We start from the raw sequence: 23865 nt of genomic DNA, 5'->3' as shown, positions 1-23865 counted from the left end.
GCGTCATTGATCAAGCTCAGCTAACAAGAATTGGCAAGAGCACGTTTGATGAGAGGTGTGGTGAAAGTTGGCCTGGGAGGGTGTGAAAAGAACTTTGGTGCTGGTAGCTCACCAAAGTCCCAAAATATTCTGGATGGTGTGCCGCCTCTCTGCAGCCACTAATTTCCCATCTTCCACCGTTCGGCCGGTAAGGCGCGAGCCACGGTCCACCAAGAGGGATAAATCGTGATTCCACGGGGAAACTCGAGCTAGTAGTCTAACAGCTAGCTGAAGTGTAGCTGAGTCTACGGCGTTCCCCTTTTCTGGACCCAAAAGTCTCTGTATTTGGGGCCAAAAAAGATCTTGCCTTCATCACGTGTCGGTGACTTCATGTAAGTGATCTCGCCCAATCCTATCACATACAAATCCAAAGTTTCACAAACCGTCGCGCCTTCTTCGGGGAAATCCACAGATGTGTCCGCATAGGTACTGTCTTTGGGAGCTTGGCCTCAACTCGACTGGATTCTCTGAAGTAATTAGTGTGCCAGGCTGGAGTGACCGAGTGCTTGCAGGAAACAGGCAGCAAGACTACCACGGCACCTGTTACCTCGAGACCCAGTTTAGCGGGATATTTCTCTCATGATCTCTCCACCTACTGGGCTGAGGATACAGCTAGTGAAAAGACGGCTTCAAGACCGGAACGACGGCCAGCTTCTGTCGTCGATGCAACCAAAGCCCAACGCCAATGGCCCAGAGCTGTGGGTTGCAGGTCCAACCGTGGTTGAAGCGTGGTTGAAGTCTGCATTGGCGCCGCTGACAGGCAGTAGTTCCACCTAATTCAGGGGACACAGCGAATCAAACACGAGAAATGACCCCTATTCACACGTCGCTTGGTCGACGCTAGTCCTGTTCCTGTCCCTTCAGCAGCTTCATTGGAACCGGCTGCCTTTGTCGCGCGCTGGGCAGCGAGAGCCACCACGCCTGGACCGCCGCCCGAGAAGGCGCCCACTGTAGAAACGCTTGCCTATTTGGGCAGTGGTGCTTCCGGTGTGTGCCCACAGCCGCCCACTTTTTGGACCTCGTCTCTTCCATCGTCACAACTTCAACTCCGCTCACCACCACGCCGTCGCCCGCATTGCCTGCACACCCACCCACTAACACACACACATCCCACATCGTCGCCGTTGCGGTTTCTGCGCCGCTCATGGGCGTCAATGCTTATTCGTACCTCTTGAGTAGTCCTCACGAGGGGGGAAATTGGTCCCCGGCACCCCTCACTATGGCTTACACCCACAACTCGATTTGCCTCTGGGCAATTTTCTTCAACCGTCTCTCAATGTAGTTAGTCGCTACATCGTTGCGCCGCTTCGTGGGGAGCGGTAATGGTTCACTTATGAATGGGAGTCTTCTCCTGCAGTTCCATGTAATCTCTCTTTTCTCTCTTTCCTGATTTCCTCATTCCATCTCTGTTCCTGTCGAGAAGCTAGAGACGACGGTGTGTCTTCACCATCTTGCAAACATTCGTGTTTGCGTCCTTTCTTTGATCTTAGATCACGTCTACACTCTTTCCACGGCCTCGGCCACCTTACAATCGTTGCGAGCCACGTACAAAAACGCCTAGTTGTCTAATACCACTACAACAAATATGCTCTTCAGCAAGTCATTCATTGCCGCCGCCGCGGCCATCAGCCCGGCTCTGGCCCATTCTTCTTCACAGACAACCACAAGTGCCTCGCCACTTCTCGGACTCAACCTTTACTGGGGACAGTATGGTCAGCCTACCGACCGCCTCTCAAGCTATTGTGATGCTCCGGGCGTCACCTCCGTCTCTCTATCCTTCGTCACATACTCCCCCAAGAACAGCGCTGGATACCCCGGTACCAACTTCGCCGGCCACTGCGGCGGCGAGGTCTACTACAAGAACCCCAAGACTGGCGAAGACACAAAGTTGATTATGAACTGCGACTACGTCAAGAAGGATATTCAGTACTGCCAAGCCAAGGGCATTAAGGTTCTCCTGGCCATTGGTGGCTACTGCCCTACCGGAGGCCCCTGCAGCTACGACATTGACAGTGAGCAGGACGGTCACGAATTCGGTGACTTGTTGCACAAGACTTTCGGTCCTTACGATCAGGGATGGAACGGTCCTCGTCCTTTTGATATTAACGAGACCGAACACATTGCTGTTGACGGTTTCGACTTTGACCTTGAGTTCAAGTATCGTATGTTGATATGCTTGCCCCCTTTCTATGATGGATAATGATACTGACTTGAACGATAGCCAACCAGAAGCCCTGGATCAAGATGGTTGAGAAGCTTCGCAGCTGCGGTATTTACCACATTTCTGCTGCTCCTCAGTGCCCGACGTCAGACAACTGGTTCCAGCTCAAGGAGCTCATCTACAACGCCCAGTTCGACTCCCTGTTCATTCAGTTCTATAACAACCCGGGTTGCCAAATCACCGACACCCCCAACTACGACGACTGGGAGACGGTCATTTCTCAGACTTCCAAGAGCAAGGACGCGAAGCTCTACATTGGTGTCCTCGCCAGCGTCGAGTCCGGCTGGAACGGTTATGCTCCTCCTTCCACAATCAAGGACTTGATCTGCAAGTACCAGAGCAAGCCGCACTTTGGAGGTGTTTCTATCTGGGATGCTACCCGTGGCGCCATCAATCAGATCAATGGTCAGTCGTTCCACGAGGCAATCGCCGATGCTCTCAAGTACGGTTGCAACCCCATCCCTGCCAAGACTTCCACCATCAGCATCTCGACTTCGACTTCGTCCGTCATTTCTTCCACCAGCACCTCGTCTGCGATCGCTTCCATCACTTCGGCAACCTCTAGCTCCAGCGCCGCGTCCTCGAGCTCTAGCCAGTCCGCCTCGGCATCCGTTTCTGCCTCTGCCTCTGCCTCGGACTCGGCTACCGCATCGGCCACTGGCTCAGCATCAGTGTCTGGCTCAGCATCTGGATCAGCATCAGCATCAGCGTCGGCATCGGCATCGGCATCTGGCTCGGGATCTGCTTCGGCATCCGCTTCTAACTCAGCGTCTGCTTCTGTATCCGCATCATCCTCCGCCTCCGCCTCCGCCTCAGCCTCAGCTTCACTCACCTTCTTTGGCAACTCTTCGGCGTCTGCCACTGGGTCTTCTTCGTCGCGAATCATCACAACATTGAGCTCCAATGCCACTGCCACTGCTAGCGCTTCTGCGACCAAGTCTGCTACTGTCTCAGACACTTGCGATGAGGACGACGAGGACTTCCCGACCACCACGATGGGCAACTCCCACACTGCCACTGCTACTGCCACCGGCTCAGCAGATGCAACCAAGACTGCCTCTGGCAGTGTCACCGACAAGGCCACTGGTCCTGCCACTGGTTCTGCTACAGGACCTGCCCAAAACTCCTTGACGGTGTCCATCTCAGACAAGCCCACTGGCACCAAATCAGCTACCGAGTCTCCCAAGAACACAGTCAGTGTCCCCGAGCAGCTGACCACAAGCACGGTTTTCACCACAAAGATCACCACCGTCACTTCCTGCAAGCCCGATGTGCCCTGCACCAAGGGCCAGGTCGTCACTGAGACCATCCCGTGGTACACCACTGTCTGCCCCGTCACGGCAACGTCGTCCGCCGTTGCGGTGCCTACAATCAGCCCCCCTTCCCAGTGGGTTACCAGCACAGTCTACACCACAAAGACCTACACCATCACATCTTGCGCTCCCGATGTGCCAAACTGCCCTGTCGGTCAAGTCACGACCAAGGTCGTTCCTGCCTACACCACTGTCTGTCCGTACACCGAGACGACACTTGGCAGCACTAAGCCTTCAGGCGACCTTCCCAACCCTCCTAAGCCCTCTGGCGACGTTCCTCAGCCCCCTAAGCCCACCGGTGATGTTCCCAAGCCTACCGGTGGCCAAGAAGGAAACAAGCCCTCTGGCGGCATTCCTCAGCCTCCTAAGTCTACTGGTGATGCGCCCCAGCCCACTGGTAGCCAGGGAGGAAACAAGCCTTCTGGCGATGTGCCCCAGCCTCCTAAGCCCACTGGAGGCCAAGGTGGCAGCAAGCCTTCTGGGGATATTTCGCCCCCCAAGCCTACCGCAACTCCTGTTGTCCCCGGCAAAGAGGATGACTCGACGACTTTCATCTACAAGACTCTGACTGTCCCCATCACGATTGGCAAATACAACTCCACACTCGCGGGTACCGGCTCCAACTACAAGCCCACCTCCACTGGCGGGTTCCCTAGCTACACAACGGCCGCTGCCGTCCCCAGCAAGCCTGTCCAGGCTGGAGCTGCCAAGATTGGAGCTTTCGGACTCGGTGGCTTCGTCGCTCTTGCCGTTGCCCTTCTGCTCTAATGCGTATAAGGAATTGATGATTGGTTACCGCGGATATGGCATTTATTTCTTTGATTCTGTTCACGAGATGTATAAACATGACTAATATTTCCTTTGTATATGGTGCTGAAATCGAGGCATGTAAAGCAAGCCTCGGTGGACAGAGCCTCGTGAAAAAAACGTTTGGCGCATTGCATGCCAGAGCATATAGTTGAGAAAACATGTTGTATGTATATGCAAACAATGCAGTCAGCCCATTGCTGGGATTTGTTATCTGTTCCTTGAACAACCTGATGTTTGACTTTTGAGTGTCGCCTATGCGCTTTTAACATCAAGGTTTCTTTTTCAGTCGTTCGGCCGAATCGGCCTGCCTGGGCTGAACGGGAGCGACATGGAAATTTGACAACGGGCTTGCCTGCTGGGTTCCGGCCCGGTTCCTAAAGAGCCGCTCGGCAGAGATTGCGCGCGCCGTTTCCAGGAAATATCTCAGCGAGTGGTGATCGTGGTCAATCAGTCCCCGATATGGTTGGTGTATGGAGCTGGACTAAGGTAGTTCTTCAGCTCTTGTGTGTGGCTCAAACAACGGGCGCCACAGGCACCCGGCGACCGTCTGTCCTTTTTTTTCATACCATATAGGTATCCGTCCAAGGGTAGTAAGCTCGAATCAAGACACACACATTTTACCTTGGTAACCTTACCACCTTGCTGTGTACTAACCTTACGGCTTTGCCCCTCCGCATCCCACTGTGTTCCCCCAAAAAGGGACCAGAAGGGGTGTCATCATCGGGTGGCATTAAAAGGGTATTAGGGTGTGTCGCCTAATTAAGTCCGTTTCCATGGACAGACCAGGTACTATCTAGACTCGCCGGGGGACAAAAAATGATATGATTGGCTGGAAGCTCGCGGGTGGGATAGGGGGGCCGCAAGCCTGTGGTTTCGTCACCCCCCAATTCCAAGGACGGGAACGTCATTTCTGGATTTCTGGATTGCTGCAGGGAACCCGGAAAGGGAGAGTGCCGTCCGAGCAGTGAGCACTGAGAGGGGGAAGCAAAATGAGGGGCACCACAGCAGGCCAAGGGCTGATTTGCGATGACCATGTTGCACAAAGTCACACTAGGCGCTTTTCTGGATAGTCGTCGAGGTTCTATCGTGTTCATCAATGGGGCTATGCTGGAATAGCGTCGGTACCTTGGTTGTTTGAGTTCTTTATTACAACCTGAGCTGGTGACCTTACTGTGTATGTACCTTGGGCGCAGATTCCGTGACGAGGACTCGAGGGAAGATAGAGAGAGATACCTTAGGTAGTCTGTATCCCGAACAGTCGAGAAGAAAGAAAGAAAGAAGAAAGACCATCATCTACCCATCCATCCCGTCCAACCAACCATCCTACCTTGCTTCTACACACTACACTACATTACCTACTCCGGACACTACACCCTCAGCTCGCTTTCGTTCTCGTGCGACTTGCAGAAAACTTGGCAGCAGCAACAACAACACCACCATCATCCTCGCTCACGAACGACAGCGGCTTCCTACCTCACGTTGGATTCTTCTCTTTCGTGGGATAATTCGCGCCCCGTTGGTTCCAACCACGCCGCTCATCTCGATACCTATCTCTAGGAAGTCATTATCGGATATTCATCACAGCATCCACAGCTTTACTCTACGCATTATTCAACCCACCCCACCATTGTCTGTGGTTTGTCTGTTGTCGCCGACCAAAGCGTCTCACATTCCCCCAACCGAACCGACGTCCAGTCCCTCATTCAGCATCCTCCACCAATTCTCCTCCTCCTCCTCCTCATCCAAACCCCCGCCGACCTATCAGCAGGTCCGAGTACCCAGTATTCCTGCAAGCATAAGCCATAAACTGCCTTGCCTTTCTTCACCCATTCTTTACCTTTGCTACGGGGTGCGGCATACGTGTAGCAAGCCGGTCCCTTGTGCTCGACCACCGGCTGCTCCATTCTTTACCTTACATTACCTCCCCACGACAGACGGAGTACGGGATCCAGCACACGCTCATATAAACTCAGACTATCTTACGAGGAAGTGGGGAGCCCAAAGCAACCTTGCCTGGCCCGCGTTCCAGAGGTGTCCATAATAGCATCCTTTTACGGATACAGTTGCTCTCCAGCCAGGTGCGTGTGTGAGTGAAGCCGAGCTTCCTCACTGCCTCTGTAACATGTCGGACGCTGGCGATAGGTACGTGATGATCCACCTCAATCTGCTCCCGTCTTCTCCACGCCTGTGGCATTCCAGCTGCTTTGCACACAACCACAACCTCCCTTCCCTCCCGTCATCATCCTTCCGTTCCCACTGCACCTGTCATCGGGGCCGACAGACACCTCAGCAGCAGCAAGGCGTCTGCCCATACACTTTCCCAGGGCGGCCCGCAACAGCAAGCGACAGAAGCAAGCAGCGGGCACCAGCAACAGCACCTTCCACATCCCAACCTTGGCGGCAGCAAAGCTAACCCTGTCTTGATTCTCCAGCACCCACAAGCGGTCAAAGTCGGCCGCTGCCCTCTCACTCCTCCGACGAAACCACTCCCGCAGCGAAGAAGATCCATCCACCACGGATGACGGTGCGCCGCTGACGTCGCCACCTTCTACAGCGGCTTCCGCGACAAACATATCCATGGCTCAAAACATCCCCCGCGGCAACGGGGCCAACAGGCTCTCCATCTCCCCTTCTATGGGCCGAACCCCTTCCCACAACAGCCCCCCCTCCGCAACCGCCTCTACATCCGCATCCAAGATGAGCGTTGCAGGTAGCGAAAAGGGCGTCTCCCTCGAGCAGTCTGTTCGCAAGTTTCGCATCGTCGAGGCCCTGCGAAGCGGCGACACTGCTTCTATTTCCAGGGCCATCAGGGATACCGCCGAGGGCGGGCCCCGCACGAGCATCTCCTCCATCAATACCCTCAGCGGCACCGGTCTCGACGACACCACCGTGCTTCACCTTGCGATTCAATGCGCCGAGTATCCCGTTGTCGAGTACGTCCTATCTGACGGCGCCGGAACCATCGATATCAACGCCAGAGACAAGGACGGCAATACCCCGCTCCACGTAGCTGCTGTCCAGGGTCGGACCCAGGTCGTCAAGCTCTTGCTCGACCAGAAGGAGATCAACGATGCCGTCGCCAACTACCAGGGCCGACTACCCATCGACGTCGCTCGAAACCCCGATATCTTCCAGCTTCTACAGCTGTCGCGGTCCATCTTTGCCGAAAACAAGGTTAGACAGATCCAGGGTCTGATTGCGCAGAACGACTACAAGGCTCTTGAGACTGTATTGGAGGAGTCTCGTCTCAAGCAGATTCTCGACATCAACAGCACCGAATTCGTCACCGAACCTACGACCCTCCAGGCCGGCGGAAACCTTCTCCACGAGGCCGCCCGCAAGAAGAATACCCAGCTCATCCAGGTCCTTCTGCTCCACGGAGCCGATCCCTTCCGTCGGGACCGCAAGGGCAAGCTCCCGCAGGATGTGACAAAGGATGATACCACACGCGCCATGCTCAAGCGATCCCCCGCTGCCGTCGCGGCTCAGAGAGGCATCCAGGAGAAAGCCGTTCTCGGCCAGGCGGCTTCACAGGGCGCTGGGGCCGCGGCCTCTGCCGACCCCGTGGCTGGAAGGAGGCGCGAGAGATGAAGGGCTACCTGAAGAAGTGGACCAACTACCGCAAGGGATACCAGCTTCGATGGTTCGTTCTCGAGGACGGCGTCCTGAGCTACTACAAGCATCAAGACGATGCTGGCTCCGCTTGCCGTGGTGCCATCAACACGCGCATTGCCAAGCTGCATATGAGCGCCGACGAGAAGACCAAGTTTGAGATTATCGGCAAGTCTTCTGTCAAGTACACCCTCAAGGCCAACCACGAGGTCGAGGCGAAGCGTTGGTTCTGGGCCCTCAACAACTCTATTCAGTGGACAAAGGACCAGGCAAAGGAAGAAGAGCGCCAGCGCGCTCGCGGCGCCGAGCTTCTAAGGCAGGCAAAGGCAGAGCAATCTGGAAAGTCCCCAGAGCTGTCCATCAATGAGGCTCAGAGCGAGAGTGCGAGCGTAGCCGATGGAAGAAGCAGTGTGCAGATCCCCAGGACTATGTCGCACAGCAAGATGTCCGTCCCCAGAAGCGACTTTGCTGGCGCGAGCACCGTCGCTAGCAACGATGACGACTTTGCCGATGCCGCGACAGATGCGGGTCAATCTCGTGTAACAAGAGGACACCACGGACCGGACGATGACGATGATGATGACGACTTTGAGGATGTCAGTAGCCGTGAAGAGCCCTCTGTCAGTAAGGACGCTTTCAGCATCACAGCTCAGTCGGCCAAGCTACAGCTGGATACCATTTCTGCTGTCAACGCTGCGATGCTTTCCGAGGCCTCCAAGAACCCGAACACGATCGTCTCCGACACCAAGGTCACTCAGGCTCTCACAACCTACGATGCAGCCGTCAGGAGTCTGACGGGACTCATCGGAGACTTGATGAGGATTTCAAAGGATCGCGATGCCTACTGGCAGTACCGGCTGGACCGCGAAATCGACATGCGCCGCATGTGGGAGGAGAGTATGGCCAAAGTTGCCAAGGAGCAAGAGATCCTGGAGGAGCGTGTCGACCAGGCTGAGCAGAAGCGCAAGGCTGCCAAGCGTGCGCTCCGCGAAGTTATGAACGAGCAGCCAACAGCCGCCAGCCAGGATCTCGAGGGTGACAGGAAGGTGGATGGCACTGCAACTGTCGAGGCTGCCGTCGGTGCCGACGATACGAATATCGCAGCCCCGCCAGCGGCGCCCGAGCGGACCTTGACAAGGAAGAAGACGGTTCTCGATTCGCTTGAGCTGTCTGACTCAGAGTCGGATGATGAGGATGAGTTCTTTGATGCAGTTGATGCTGGAGAGGTTGAGGTCAGCCACTTGCCTCATGCTGATGCGGTGCCAACTCCCCATGAGGAGAAGGAGGAGCAGCAACTCGTCGTTTCTGGTGGCACGGATCTCAGCAGCTCCTTCAAGGGCTACGAAAATGGTATCAGGAGTCGTCTCAAAATGGATGCCGATGATCGGCCCAAGATTTCACTTTGGGTAAGTTACACCGTATCTGATGCTGTGCATGTCCAGTTTGCTAATTTGTTTGCAGGGTATTCTCAAGTCCATGATTGGCAAGGACATGACAAAGATGACTTTGCCTGTGTCATTCAACGAGCCTACCTCCCTGTTATACCGCGCTGGCGAGGACATGGAATACGTCGACCTTCTGGACCAAGCTGTGGAGCGATCTGACTCGATTGAACGTCTCATCTATGTGGCTGCCTTTGCTGCTAGTGAATACGCTTCTACCGTCGGTCGTGTGGCGAAACCCTTCAACCCGCTTCTTGGAGAGACTTTTGAATACGTCCGGCCTGACAAGAACTACCGTTTCTTTATTGAGCAGGTTTCCCACCATCCTCCAGTGGGTGCCGCCTGGGCTGAAGCACCTAACTGGACCTACTGGGGTGAATCGGCTGTCAAGACCAAGTTCTACGGCAAGTCCTTTGATGCCAACCCCCTTGGAACGTGGTTCTTGAAGCTTCGACCCAAGTCTGGAGGTAAAGAAGACCTTTACACCTGGAGAAAGGTTACGACATCCGTCATTGGCATCATCACTGGTAACCCTACTGTTGACAACTATGGACCCATGGAAGTCAAGAACTGGACGACTGGTGAGGTGTGCCAGATCGAGTTCCAGCCGCGCGGCTGGAAGGCGTCTAGCGCATACAAGATTTCAGGCAAGGTCCTCGACTCTGACGGAAGAGTCCGATACAGCATGGGCGGCCGATGGAACTCGAAGCTTTACGCCCGTCTCACGCCTGGGTATGAAGCTACAGTCGAGGATCCTGGTGATTCGGCTTCGCTCCACAAGGGCAGCATCACCGACCCCAACAAGGCGTTCCTCATCTGGCAGGCCAACCCCCGCCCGCCCGGCATTCCGTTCAACCTCACACCCTTTGTGCTCACCTTCAACCACATCGATGACAAGCTCAAGCCTTGGCTGCCGCCCACAGACTCTCGTCTTCGTCCCGATCAGCGCGCCATGGAGGATGGAGAGTACGACTTTGCTGCCGAGGAGAAGAACCGTTTGGAGGAGGCGCAGCGCGCGAGAAGAAAGCAGCGCGAGGAGAAGGGTATCGAGTTCCGTCCTGCGTGGTTCGAGAAGACGACGTGCGAGATTACTGGCGAGGAGTACTGGAAGTTCAACGGCAAGTACTGGCAGCAGAGAGAGAAGGCCGGTCCCGAAGGGAACCCGCAGCAGGCCTGGGAGGGTCTGGAGCCCATCTACGAGGACGCGAAATAGGAATCTCGCGTCGTTCTAGGAGATGTTCGTTCTGTCAGTGGCGGGATCGATGGTGCCAGCAGCGGGTACCAAGTTGTGCCGGACAAGAAGCCGCAGCAGGTGCGTCTTGCGGATGGGCCGAGCGGCTTTCGGTGGACTGTTGGGGGGAAAAGGTAGATCCCACCTGCACTGCGTGTCGGAAAGCCAGGATGCAAACGATGTAACATAGATGATATTGAAATAAGCAATCGCTCGTTCTCGGCATGTCCGTGTGTAGTACTTGTGCTTGTGAAGTTTGGAAGAGCCTTTAGCTCATGCTCGATGAGACTATGATATGATGTAATTTGTTTCTTGACGGGTCCGATTGTGAGACGGTTTGCCTTGAGAAAAGTGAGGGGCTAGCAACAAACGGTATATTGCCTGTTGAAAAGGAAGCCGAGAGAGGGTCTGGTTACGGAAGAGGTGGGCAAGGTAGGGTGAATACGCGGAGAGTCAAGTACCGTTACCTTGGGGAAAAGGATCTACCTTGGTTGTTTGAACGGCCGCGACTGAAAATTTGCTTAATGGGTTCATGGATGTTTTGTTGTCCCTCAAGGTGCCTTACACCACAGGTCACGGAAGTCGCGACTGGGCAGGAGTGTAACAGGACCCACACCCTCCTCGACGTAGAGGTACGTATATAACGTACCTGAATGCTCACTCTCGATAGATCTTGTTCAGGCAACTTCTGAGCCTCTCATTTGGATCACTTCCTTGTCCTGCTTCTCCAGGAGCTGGTGTATCTCACTGCCCAGGGCGGATGGAGGAGCAGCATCTCTTTCGTTGTGGCTATCCTCTTCTTCTTCGTTTACGGGGGGTCCAATCCTTCTAGCTAACGGGCCTGTCTCTTCTTGACGTATCCGTCTTGGAATATGAGAAAATGGGTGAGATGTGGCTGTCTGGGATGTTTTTATAATTGTGTATTTGCTTTTACTTGGTCCCTATAATCATCTTTCATAGCTTAGACCCGAGGATTGATATTCTGTCCTTTGGAGACAGAGAAAAAGGTCTTTTACTCTATTTACTTTAGCTAAGCGCCCCGTTAGAGGAATGTGAATTGGCTAATATGTTACCGCAATAGCTTTTATAGCCTACCTCTTTTACGTACGGATACGTGGTGCGCTAAGGGACGTGTTATTCAGGTATAAAATAAGTTAGAGCCCGCTAATAAACTCCTTTTTCTAGTACGGTTAAGCGGCTTGAATGGGGCTAATATTTATTCTTGTTTTGCTATGCGATCTTCCGTATACTAGACCGCCTAAGTGATTTTAAGAGCGGAGATAGTTTAGGATACTATCCTACTTAGTTAAGTTATAAAAAACGAACCTATTTCATCTCGTTCCGCCATTTTCTTTTCTTGTAGTATTTGATCATGAATATGTGGGAGGTGGAGGACAAAGTTTAACATGCAATGGTCATGTAGTCTTTCTATCTGGGTATGGCGGAGGTGGAAAAGGGCTGGGCGAAAGACCCTCTTTACAAGATGAAGAGAAGAGACAGGAGGAGAATGTGCGTCCGCTGTCGTCCGAAACAGGTGCGAACACTGTCTTCCATCGCGAATAGTTGCAGGTATAGAAGTCAAGGTTGAGGTACTTGATGAGTATCAAGTACCCAGTTCGGCCGGAATGGCAGTTGCACTGCGAGACTGCCTCCACAGGAGCGATTAAAATAGGCACGCAAGTATCCCGCTAGCTGGCAACCACGTCTCAAGAGCCCTGTTAATGGATCTTGCCTCAATTATATGAATCCGGAATCGGTACGAAACTTGTAGAGCCCGAATCGAGTGCACATCAACGCGGTCAACGAGTTCGTCTCACTGCTCGAGGTAAGATACCTGACTAATTATTCAAGATGCTCTGCCGGTATTGCCATTGGATGACATTATCAAGATGACAACGCTGGAGTAAGACGCAAACACCAAACGTATTCTTCCAGTCTCCGATTATCTTGCTTGCAGTTGGCAGCTTGAAGCTCTAGAGCCGAGGCAAGCGGCGGCACGGGGCGATTAGTGAACTTGGGGGAACACCGGAAGCGCTTCCGCAGACGCGCTTCGTTCGGACGGGGGAATCGAACTGCCGCCTATTTGTCTAGAATTTCAGCTGTGGGAAACACGTTGTATCAGGAAGTTATTGATAGAAGGCGCAGTTGAGAGCTGTTAAGTGATATGTGAGCGAGTTTATCTACGGCCATCAGGGGAGTATATCGTACGTCGCGGAGTTACCATTTTGGGTATCTATTTGCACATGACCCCTGCGATCTATTTCGCCTCTCCTCAATGGCAGTGTCTACTCCGTAAAGACTGCAGCCCAGTCCTGAGTTGATGCTTCCCCTGGACCGCAAGTGCAGTCGAGCCTCGTTGGGCATCTGCCCCGCCAAGAAGCTTGTGATACCGGTCGGAGCTCGGAGTGGAGGGCGGCGTGTGCACCCGGCGCCCGTGGGAGGTGGGACTTTAGGGGAGCCACTCACCGAGTCCCGGGAGCACCTCGGTGAGCTCGGGTGGAGAGCGGCACGTTTCCTGCAGCAGGTGCAGGTGCTGGAGACTCGCAGCTGCCCACGACTCGCCACGGTTCGTGATCCCCTGAGCGTAGCAGTGACATCCAATCAAACCGCTCCGCTTTTGGACCTCGGCACTTTCCCCCCCATGCTTGACCAGTGGCCACGACCCCAATTTATGTCACATTTAGGGGACCTGGGTCGCGCATCTCAATCCGGACTCCTGGGTTCGGTCACAAGCGAACCCTTTTCTCATCCCCATTGTATCGTTCATCTTCTTCGTCTTTCATATCATTCTTTTCTTCACTTGCCTCACAGCATTTAGAGGGCTAGATTGAGAGGCGCAGCGCACAGGAGCGGTCGTGTTTGACCTTGCGAAACGCCAAGACTCGGTGTTTAGAGGAGAGATTTCTTCGGGGCTTAGAGGCGAGCTCATCAACATCATCATCAAAGACGGTAGACAGCCATCGATTTAGAGCCTGAAATTTGGGTCAAGGGAGAATACCAGCACAATGGCATCAGGTAGATCAACAATCATCCGGCCTCCGCCGGATGACCCGAACAAGAGTCCGATGGAGAACGTATTGGAGGTGACGGAGCTCGGCGTGCTTGGTCCGGTGAGTAATCCCACCCGATGCCGTCGGCGGCCATATGTTCACCAACGACACATACTGCATGTCATGGAGAATTCAAACTGACTCCGTTAACTAGGACATCTTCACGAACACGCGCACACCATGGCACCCACCTGGCGCCCGCGGCATCTTTGGCGGCGCCGTCATCGCCCAGTGTCTTGCCTCCGCGCAGAAGACGGTGCCCAACGACTTCTTCGTCCACTCGTGCCACTGCTACTTCCTCCTCGCGGGGTCCTCTGAGATCCCCATCCTCTTCCACGTGGAACGTGTCCGCGACGGCCGTTCCTTCGCCACGCGCACCGTGCAGGCCCGCCAGCGCGGGCGGTGCATCTTCACGACGACCGTCTCATTCGTCAAGGAGGGCAGCGGCGGCGAGAAGCAGGTTCGGCACGCGGCGCCGCTTCCCGACGGCGTGAGGGCGCCCCCGGATAACTGGAAGGGCGAGCCCGAGTGGAGCACGCACTCGCCCTTCCAGACGCACCGGATCTCGATCGTCGGGGCCAAGGACAAGGGCAAGAGGCTTGACGAGATGAAGTCGCGCAACTGGGTGCGCGCGCGGGGCCGCATCTCGGTGAGCGGCGGGCACCAGGCGCACCTGAACGCGCTGGCGTACATGTCGGACAGCTACTTCATCGGCACCGTTGGGCGGATCCACAGGCTGTGGCGGTTCCCCTTCAAGCCCGAGGAGTTTGATGACCTGCCGCCCGAGCTTCGGGAGCAGGTCGAGCGGCTCAACGAGTTTGAGGGCAATACCGAGGCGGGCGGGATCGAATACTGGAAGACGAGGCCGCACTTGGGCATGATGGTCAGCTTGGACCACTCCATCTACTTCCACGAGCCGAGACGGGTGAGGGCGGACGAGTGGATGTTTACCGAGATGGAGAGCCCTTGGAGCGGCGACGGACGGGGCGTGGTGCTGCAAAAGATTTTCGCGAGCGATGGTACGCTTTTGGCGACTTGTGTTCAGGAGGTGAGTTCCCCTTTTGTTGCTGGTGTTTTCATTCTCGTCTTCCCACCCTTGATATGTGATGTGTGCTGACTTGTCTTGCACAGGGCGTCATTCGGTTGAAGCAACAGGAGGATGATGATGAGAAGGAGCCAAAGTCTAAGTTGTAGATCGCAATTCTGGCGTGTATGAGTGTGTAGAGGTAGTGTATCAGCTCTGAGTCTACTTCATTAATCTGCTCGTGACACAAGAATAGCGTTTATCATTTCGATGATAAAAGCTGTTCTTGAGCGTTATGGGGAAACGAATATGGAAGTCCGTTTACGATAGCAGTGATCAAAAAGTTTGAGAATCTACCATGTGTGATGGTTGCGATACCAAAGAGGCCTTCACACTTGAGCATTCCCCGTAGTGACTAGCTGAGTTCTGTCGCAAAACCCGAGACTCGTCTTGAGAAACTGCCACCGGTCGCCTCTGTCACGAATACGCGTCGGACCGCTGATTGACCTACGTCACATACCCTTCGAAACAATGCTTCCTCGAGCGACCGTGAGGGTGGTGCGGGAAGTTGATCAAGTGGATGTCGAGGGGGGGCGTGTGGTGTGGTCGCTGGTTCCTTTGGGGAAGTCCAGAAAACCCAACCGTACTCTCAAACTTGAAAAGCCTGATGACTATGAAACGTATGGGTGTGACGACAAGCTCAAGCTTCAGATTCAGCCTTCATTGCCAAGCTCAAGCTCAAGCTCCCGAAGGAGAATTCAAAAGTCAAAATAGTTGAGATTGGAAATTACAAAGGCTTCATTGGTAGGAAAGTGCCGGTTCTCAAAGCTCCCCCTCGCAACGGACCATCTGGATAGATCACTCATCGCAGCAATAAAACCTGCAGCACAAAAAGTACATACATTAAGCTCAAGCTTACATCCTAGAGCTGTCCGTAGGCCGGGAGGGTTGCTCCAGAAGAATAGGGAAATAGCAAGCTTTCCCCGCCCGTCTGCCCACCTAAGCCGTCTCTGTTGCATATCGCAGCTCGGTTTGTGACGCACGCACATACCCATACCTGCTTGTCAGATGCCATCCGGGCCACCCGGGCAGAAAACTCGTCTGATCAAGATCAACAGCCATGGCTCTTACCACGCCATCTACAGGAGTCCGATGGGGATTGTCTACGCGCGCGCGCTCTCTATCTTCTTTCATGGAATATTCGCTGTCCGTGAAACCTGTTCGTACCACAAAACGTAACTCTGTGTGACAATTCTGAAGAGACCAAGACATGGAACAATTTTCTCTTGCCGTCGTCGTCTCGCAGGAAAAAAGGAGCATCATTGATCTTGGGTCACTGCGTCATCCATCAGACGGTCTGGATCGGTGATGCTCTTGAGGTGTGATATAATAACAATCTCACACCTCGAAGAGCTATCTGATGGACAAGACACAGACAACCCAGGCTTTCGTATTGTAGCCTCAAATTTACATAAGCACTACCTCGTTCTCGTCAACTTTAAACAGAGCAAGCTCTCACATCATGTCCGGCCCTCCTCCTAACCTTGGTCCCACACGAGTGATCCTCCACGTGAAGGGAGACGTGCCGGAATGGAAGGAGGAGTTCAAGCAGTTTCTGTTGACTGTGAAGGATTCGGAAGGATACTTCCGCTACCGATGGGGTCCTTGGGAGGAGGACCACAGCAAGCTGGAGATCCTCGCGAGTATGTTTCTGTCCTCCGGCTTATATCGCAACTTCTTCCCACTGCCAGATCGGAACTAACGATGGCTTCTCCTTACCACAGCCTGGGCCCCAGTCGAGCACCGCCAAGCCTTCGGCCGCTGCCCCCACCACCAAAAGGCCATCGACGCCCTCATGCCCGTCCTCAAAGCCGTCCCCTCCAAGTGCCCGCGCGTCGACTTTGACGTGAGCACCATTGTCCCGCCGCCGCCGCAGCTCATCAACAGCCCCATTTGCGAGATCATCACCATTACGCACTTCACGGGCGACAAGGACGCCGCGGCGGCCATGATTAAAAAGGTCGAGGCGAACGCGGGATGTCTGGCGTCCCACTCGGGCATCACGGCGACGGACACGCCTGATAACGGGACCGTGTGGTTGGGCTTTGTGGGGTGGCAGGATTATGCTTCTAGTAAGGCGGCGGATAAGAGTGTGTATATACCGTCTGGGGTGGGCAAGGTTGAGTCGCATCATATCAACTTCAATTTTCCTATCAAGGGGTTCTCTGTTACCAATCCCGGAAGATAAGATAGTTTTTTTTAGTTGAGGATACATGAGAGAATGTGGTTATGAGCCGAGACTTTTGCTCTCCTCGAGCTGGAATGGTGGCCCGTCTTGTTGTACCTCGAACCGATGTCAATCTCAGTCCTCCGATAAACTATGAAATCTGGTGGAGTTCATACGCCAACGGGTATAGATCAACCTCAATGGTTGCAGGGTTCTTCTGGTGTAAGTTCTGTCACAGAGGCAACCTCCAGTTTCACCGACGAAGAAGATCATGGAGGTCTACCATGTATAAGAACCAAGATTGGTCAACTGACGTCTTCAAACTATCCTGTCGGTCAGGCTGCACATGATCGTAACTACGCAAGAACACCTAGCCTAAATCTTGGATTCTTGAACCCACCGTGCCTGTCCGTTAGGTCGCCACGGGCTTCATCAAGCCTAATTTTAGGAGTTCAATAAGAAGCCCAGCGATCATCTATTACAAATCTCAACGAGGCTGATGAAACAATCTGCAGCCTTGGCTCCTTCTTTATTTACTTATATGAGCGTTCCGACTTCAAAGAATACAGTGGTTGCCACGGCATGGACCGACGGGATGTGTCAACCCAAGAAAACTTAGAGTCCGAGTTGCCCACTCAGAGAGTTGGGACCTGGTGCGTACAACCAGAGCCGCGGTAAGCCATCTTTATCGTGTGATTGGTGACTTAGTAGATCGGATGACAGCTGACGAGAGTGTGTGCGAACGGCTTTCCAGGAATAGTTAGACGATGAACCTGGCTCATGACTAGCGACGGCAGGGCCGGAGCAGTGGAGGTCCGCAATCCCAAATCACAGCTTACGCGATGTATTCCATCCGGATGAGAGGCCTGAAATGGTTACATAAAGAAATGGACAATCGGAAGTCCATATCGTGGTCCAGCGAGGGGAGTTCCGTGTAGATTGAAGAGTGACCTTTTCGAGTAAAGACCCTGTTGTTTCAACTACCTTAACCCGTAGATACGAATAATGGAACTATACACGCAGGCTCCCATGTTCTAGCATGAAGCATAACGCCGGTAGTTGTCAAATTATCCTCACTCTTCCGTCCACAGTATTCATCGTCCCGTTTCACTTCGTCGATTAGGTGAGTTTTATAAAGACTCATGCAGACTCGGATTCGTATCTTTGAGTATCTGCCAGGCTCATCTCACCCAATGTACTTCTTTCCCATCATCCAAGCATCCTTGTCGTAGCACTTTGGCCAGACACCGCCTCTTCCGGGCGCTAGAATGCCATTGGGATCCAGGGTGTCGTGAATCTCCTCATGCATCTTCCACAGTGCACCATTGTTGAAGTCATAAGCATCCGCAACTTGGTCCATGAGACCTACGTGGGTCCTAAAGACGCTCCAGCCGCGAGCCTTCCACTCCTTGACAAGGGTCCGGCCCAACCACTGCGCGCGGCCGCGCATGTCCTTGTCCTTTCTGTCATACGGGATGATGCACACGTTGTCTGAAAGTGCGATGTCAGTTCATGTAAACTAGTTGCTTCGATGGTCTGATCATGGGAACACTTACGCATAGTCCGGAAGTATGCGACATAGTGGCTGATGTAGTCGATGCCCGCCTTGGCGAACAGCTCCTTTGCCAAGGAGTATTGCTCCCAAACGGCCTTGCCCTCAAGTCTGGAAATAGCCGCGACCATGATGACGGAGCAGTTGGGCAACCACTGCTTCATCCAAGCAAACTCTCCCATGGACGAGATACCTTGGAGGTACGTGGCTCTGACACGAACCAAGTTCTGCTCACCGGGGCACTCGTCAAGCGTGGCCCACTTGCTGCCCGGAACCTTTGTCAACTCCTTTTTGATATCCTCAATGAGAGCCGCGCGGACTTTGTCAGAGCCGAATACGGCGCCAATGTAGCGCCACCGACCCGTGTTGAGCTTCTTGGCCATCTTCTCAAAGTCCTCTTCGGGGATGACTTCCTTGTGAGAGGCATTGGTGTAGCTGGACCTCGGGCCATAATGAGCAGCCTCCAGCGTGAGGTTGCGTAAACTGACTGAACTCTGGAGCGTGCCGTTCTAAAGAGAGTCAGCTCGATAAAATTGCCTTCCAGACCTGGGGAGAAATCATACCAGATCAAGAGGCTGAATGCAGTCGACCAGGGCGGCCAGATCGGCCTCCTTCTCAAAAGTGACGGAGAACGGCGTCATGCCCTGCGGAGCGGGCATCAACTATGGTGAAAGTTGTCAGTTTACCCCTTTTGACGTTATTGTCGTACCGGGCCAGGTATGATTGGACGGAGCATCTCACCCAGAATCCCATCTTCGTGACAATGCCAGCATTGCCCTGCGAGAACAGACCATCGTTCATTGGACCCCAGCCGTACGGGAACAGAGCGAAACACTCATTGAGCTTCTGATCGGCCGGGTGAACGCCTTGCTCCGCCTGTTTGCGGCCCTCCGGGTCCTGGATCGCTCCCATTCCCATCCTGGCGACCTCGCCGTTGGGCAGAACGACCTCCATTCCGCTGTGTTTTCCCCATCTGTCACCGTACAAGGAAGCACCGCCCCCGCGGTCCAGGGCGTTTCCAATCATGGATCCCCAGCCGAGGCCTGACGAGTCTACTCTGATCTTGTCCAAGAGGCCGCGGTCACGCAGATAACTTTTTGGCGGGAAGCCTGTCAGTCTCTCGGTTTCTGAGAATCTTTTGATGGGACGATCGGCGACCTACTCGCTCATTTGCATGAAAGTGACACCCGGCTCAACGATGCAGACACACGCCGTCTCATCCAAGTGCAAGATGCGGTTCATGTGCGTGCTCAGAATCATAACCAGCGATCCAGGAACCTTGAAACATCTCGTCAGCCTTCCAAGGCGGGAGCTAGGTAAAAGACACAGGTTATTGTGCTTACTCTCGGTGCCGAGCCACCGTACGCGAGGTTTCGTCCAGTGCTGATGGGCCATACGGGAACCTTTGACTCGTTGCACGCAGCAAGAACAGCCTGGATGTCCTGCACGCTGCGCGGGTGGCACAAAGCTGAGCCTACCAGCTCGCACTCGTCGTCAAAGGAGCGGTAGTAGTCGTGGGTGCGGCAGTTGCGGCCAAAGTCATCATCTTCGTAGCCCTCAAAGTCACAGCCAGCCGTAATGACAGTGAAGTTCTCGCCTCCTCCGACCGCTTGAATTACTCGGCGGGCGAATTTAGTGAATCCAGCCTGCGTGACTCCGGGAGGGAGAACCTTGGGGACTTCCACGTCTTGTTGCTGCTGCTGTTGCGTCGGGGCTCCGTTCTTGGCTCCGTTGCCGGCACCGAGCCAGAAGTGGCCACTGCTAAGATTCGGAGGAACAGCGGCGGTGGTCATATTCGAGATTTGAGTTGAAAAGTTCGTTGGATGTACAGAGAAACAGGACGAGAGGTTGGGAAGTTGAATGCAGTGGCAGCGGCAATGATGATAACAAGCTTCTTGGTGATAGTCAAAGCATATTAGTTGACAAGAAATCAACTCAAACATGTCTTATTTTATATCTTCCCTCTGTCATGATGGAAATTCCTTCAATGTCCGAGTCCTAACCGCATCACCATTCACAATCAGCCCACGCCCCCGCCTCGACATCACGAACTTCAGGTAAATGCCTCTATGGGAAATAATTGCTCGTGGGGTCTACCCCGAAGAGGAAGGCCAGGGATGGGAACTTAATCCGCGTCCCCCCGTTAAGTATCTTTTCCATGGATGAACGAGACTTTGATGGGGGCAAAGATACAAAGTGCCAACTTTTTAAAGTGTAGGAAGATACTGATGTCTTTGCCCAGCACAAAGCTCGATTCCGCATACAGTCTAAGCGCTTGAGTGACATTTGCGCGCATGTCAATCTCGGACGTGCCCACGGGCCGAAGTGCAGTCACTTTCGTCTGTAAACATTGGCCACTATTGTCTTTTCGATTAGTTTTGGCCCAATGTTTCCGCGCTTTACACGCGCTCCGCCATGCCGCTTGTGACCTCCTTGCAGTGTCTAGTGTGGGTATCAATGCCCCTACGTTGCTTTTGCTACTGAAACGGCGTTGAAGATACCAAGTCTTCAACCAGAGCAAACCCTGTGAGTTCTGGTGTGTACAAGCTTTGCCGTTAAGCTCCCGGCAATGGAAACGACCAACCTACTTCGCCCCGGCCCCGGCTCCGAGAAGGTTGCAAGGAAAGTAATTCAGACTGGCATAAGGTAGCCTGCAATCGACTATGATCAGCAAGCGTGCTGGACATACCCGCGGACAACGTAAACCCTCAGTTCTGTGACTTTGAACTACTGTTCTCAAGTCCGGGAGCTACGAAGGAGTTACTTAGTCCATACACAGACCCACCACACGGTTTTACTTCAGAACCTTAGCAACAGTCAGCTAGTCTAACGGTCGACGACATGCTCTCCAGATTGGACCACTACCACGGCTTTTTTGGGCTTTACAACATGTATTGTGGCTGTAACAATATGTTTGACGTCCAACGCTCTTTCGGATTCGAGGCGGAAACAAACACAAGCAAGGCGGAAACTCCAGTCTGCGCCACGGACTCGCAGTTTTAGCCTGATACGTTCTGACCGTAGCATGTACTTCAAGCGCTCCAAGGCGGTTTTAGAGTGCGATTTGATGCCGTATTGGGCTCGGTCCGGTGCCCGCGTAATGGCATCCTTTCAAGAATCCTCGCGGTGGAGAACCAACAGTTCCTTGCAGGCTGCAGGCTGATGTATTCGCCCTTGTACCATCCAACTTGTGGGAAACATAAGTAAGTAACTGAACCTGTCCCATTTTAACGGCATCATAGACATCCCACATGTGCCAACTTTGCCCAGATCTTTCTTCTCACGAACCATCACCTAAAGCTTACCTCTGCAATGTCTCATTCTTCAGTTGCCGCAGCACCCTTCTCGCTTCATCCCGCTCTTTCATCCACTCCAAGAGGACATCAAACTCGCGACAATGACTTGCTGCCGCAAAGGACCCATGGAGTTCGCGAGAAAATGCTTTTGCAGCTCCATGGCCAGCAAATCCGTATTCCAGACCTCGGACGGCTGATGAAAGATTGGCCGAGGGACCAGAACCCACACCTCGATGCTGTAGACAGCAAGATTCTCCAGATCATTGAGAGGTAAGAGATTGCTATAATGACGATCGGATTCCACTGACCGTGCAATAGCCACGCAGTCAATGATGCCGTTCGTGGACGTCTAACGAAAGCCATGCTGTCAAAGCAACTGACGGGCTGGTACCCATATGCTTCCTGCGATAGAATCGAAGCTCTCACCTCTTTCCAGGCCTGGATGTTCATCGTCGATGACATGCTTGACCAGTACTCGCTCATACATAACTTCGACTTTGCGTCACTGCATCTTCTTCTGGCCGATTGCCGGGACTTCATCGACCGTAGCCTCGGACTCCTCACTACCGCTGAAAGCGGTCAACCGCAGTATAGGGATCACGATGCCGTTGTGTCATTTGCTGAGTATGCTCAAGCTGTCATGAAGGCCAACGGGGACAATTACAGCTATCGACAACGCATCGCAAAAGAAGCTACTGCCACCCTCGATGGCTACCGACAAGAAGCCGTGAACCGGTATGCTGGTCGAGCCACATCGCTCCAAGAGTACCTCGGATACCGAGAGGCATCATCATGCATCATGCAAGTGGCGGTCAACCTTGAGTTCGCCAACGGCATCAACCTCCCCGAGGAGGTCATGGCATCCCCAGAAATGCGTGAGTTGTACCGAGCTGCTGTTGCCATCGTCTGGATCGTCAACGACATTGTGAGTCTGCGCAAGGAACTCAAGGAAGGTTTCGTCGAGAACCTTGTTGTCTTGTTAGCCAATGGCGATGCGCAAAAGGGGCTTGATGGTGCTGTGGCTCGATTGGAGCACGAAGTCTCTGCGCTCAACGATGCCGTTAAGGCTTCTGCTCGCCGGTTCGACGATACGCCCTACAAGAGTCACGTCACTCTGCTGGCGAAAAATTGCAAGAATATGTGTATGGCAAATTGGCTGTGGAGGTAAGCAAAACTCAGTTCGTCAATCTAGGTGCTCAAATCTGACCGCGACATCAAACAGTATGAAGACCCCCCGGTACTGTCTTTCAGACATCAAGCCTGATGCCGAAGGCGGGTACACATTCACAGTTGATTCCACGCCGGAGGAGAACTGATCCCTGTACTTCGCCGCGACGATGAATATGAAGAAGCATAATGCATGGGTTGCATTGAGATTCTGCAATTTAGGAAGCTGGGCTGGTTGACGATTCTAGACTGAGAGCCCGGTCGCTCTGTATGATAGAACTTCATCTTCGCCAAAACCTCAAGAATCAAGATCAAACTCGCACTGTCAGTATGAGTCATTATTGAAGCTACACGCCTTCCTCGCACATTCATCCACGGATGGCGTGGTTTATGGCCACCCCATCACCAACCTTTGCAAAATTGTGTGGCTCTGCTGTGATACTTTTGACCATCGTCGATCAAGGTTCGAACGTCGGTATCGGTAATTTATGTCAGCATAGGCTTTTCATCTCAATATGACGTGCAGTGGCTCGGTATTGCTAAAATATCACACACTTGATATTTCATCGATCCGTTGATGGTTCGCTCTCGCTTAGGACACCCATTGTGGTTGAAATCTTCTTCCATAGCAAAGCGGCTTCACATGCTGTAGCAGTGTAAGTTCTACCTCGCCGGGTAAGTCCGCGGACCGCCTCTTACAAGGTCTGACGGCCCGCCCGGAGCGTCCGGTGCTCCCGATGCTCCACTCCTAGCCTGCCAGCTTGAGCAACTGGCGTAATACGGAGCAGCCCGTAGACATGTGTGCGCAACACACACATATTTAGGTTAGCCTTCCGCTGATTTCCTCAATTGTAACTATAGTCGGTCTTCATAGGATGAGT

General features: G+C 53.5%; 6 protein-coding genes across 6 annotated transcripts; 5 read left to right on the top strand and 1 right to left on the bottom strand.

Moving 5' to 3' along the window:
* Nucleotides 1-1624: 1624 nt before the first annotated feature.
* CHT2_2 (Chitinase 2) lies at nt 1625-4341 on the top strand (the record flags this gene model as incomplete). The annotated part of the gene is made up of 2 exons (XM_053194739.1): nt 1625-2201; nt 2261-4341. The coding sequence occupies 2 exons, from the start codon at nt 1625-1627 to the stop codon at nt 4339-4341; spliced, it is 2658 nt and encodes an 885-aa protein (XP_053047908.1).
* A 2164-nt stretch (nt 4342-6505) lies between these two features.
* On the top strand, nt 6506-10650 carry N0V96_010386 (uncharacterized protein; the record flags this gene model as incomplete). Its single annotated transcript, XM_065758927.1, is given in 4 exon segments — nt 6506-6525; nt 6816-7947; nt 7959-9401; nt 9457-10650. 4 exon segments carry the CDS (start codon nt 6506-6508, stop codon nt 10648-10650), a joined length of 3789 nt encoding a protein of 1262 aa, XP_065612450.1.
* A 3023-nt stretch (nt 10651-13673) lies between these two features.
* Nucleotides 13674-14912, top strand: TES1 (acyl-CoA thioesterase; the record flags this gene model as incomplete). Its single annotated transcript, XM_053194737.2, has 3 exons — nt 13674-13778; nt 13873-14766; nt 14850-14912. 3 exons carry the CDS (start codon nt 13674-13676, stop codon nt 14910-14912), a joined length of 1062 nt encoding a protein of 353 aa, XP_053047906.1.
* Nucleotides 14913-16264: 1352 nt separating this feature from the next.
* Nucleotides 16265-16990, top strand: N0V96_010384 (uncharacterized protein; the record flags this gene model as incomplete). Its single annotated transcript, XM_053194736.1, has 2 exons — nt 16265-16445; nt 16527-16990. The coding sequence occupies 2 exons, from the start codon at nt 16265-16267 to the stop codon at nt 16988-16990; spliced, it is 645 nt and encodes a 214-aa protein (XP_053047905.1).
* Nucleotides 16991-18155: 1165 nt separating this feature from the next.
* On the bottom strand, nt 18156-20314 carry N0V96_010383 (uncharacterized protein; the record flags this gene model as incomplete). Its single annotated transcript, XM_065758926.1, has 5 exons — nt 18156-18460; nt 18526-19030; nt 19085-19183; nt 19263-19679; nt 19865-20314. The coding sequence occupies 5 exons, from the start codon at nt 20312-20314 to the stop codon at nt 18156-18158; spliced, it is 1776 nt and encodes a 591-aa protein (XP_065612449.1).
* Nucleotides 20315-22013: 1699 nt separating this feature from the next.
* N0V96_010382 (uncharacterized protein) lies at nt 22014-22985 on the top strand (the record flags this gene model as incomplete). The annotated part of the gene is made up of 2 exons (XM_065758925.1): nt 22014-22087; nt 22136-22985. The coding sequence occupies 2 exons, from the start codon at nt 22014-22016 to the stop codon at nt 22983-22985; spliced, it is 924 nt and encodes a 307-aa protein (XP_065612448.1).
* Nucleotides 22986-23865: the final 880 nt, after the last annotated feature.

This window comes from Colletotrichum fioriniae (assembly GCF_027942845.1).
Source record: "Colletotrichum fioriniae strain IMI 355084 chromosome Unknown scaffold_14, whole genome shotgun sequence".
Lineage (NCBI taxonomy): Eukaryota > Fungi > Ascomycota > Sordariomycetes > Glomerellales > Glomerellaceae > Colletotrichum > Colletotrichum fioriniae.
This window is presented reverse-complemented; position numbering and strand designations above follow the sequence as displayed.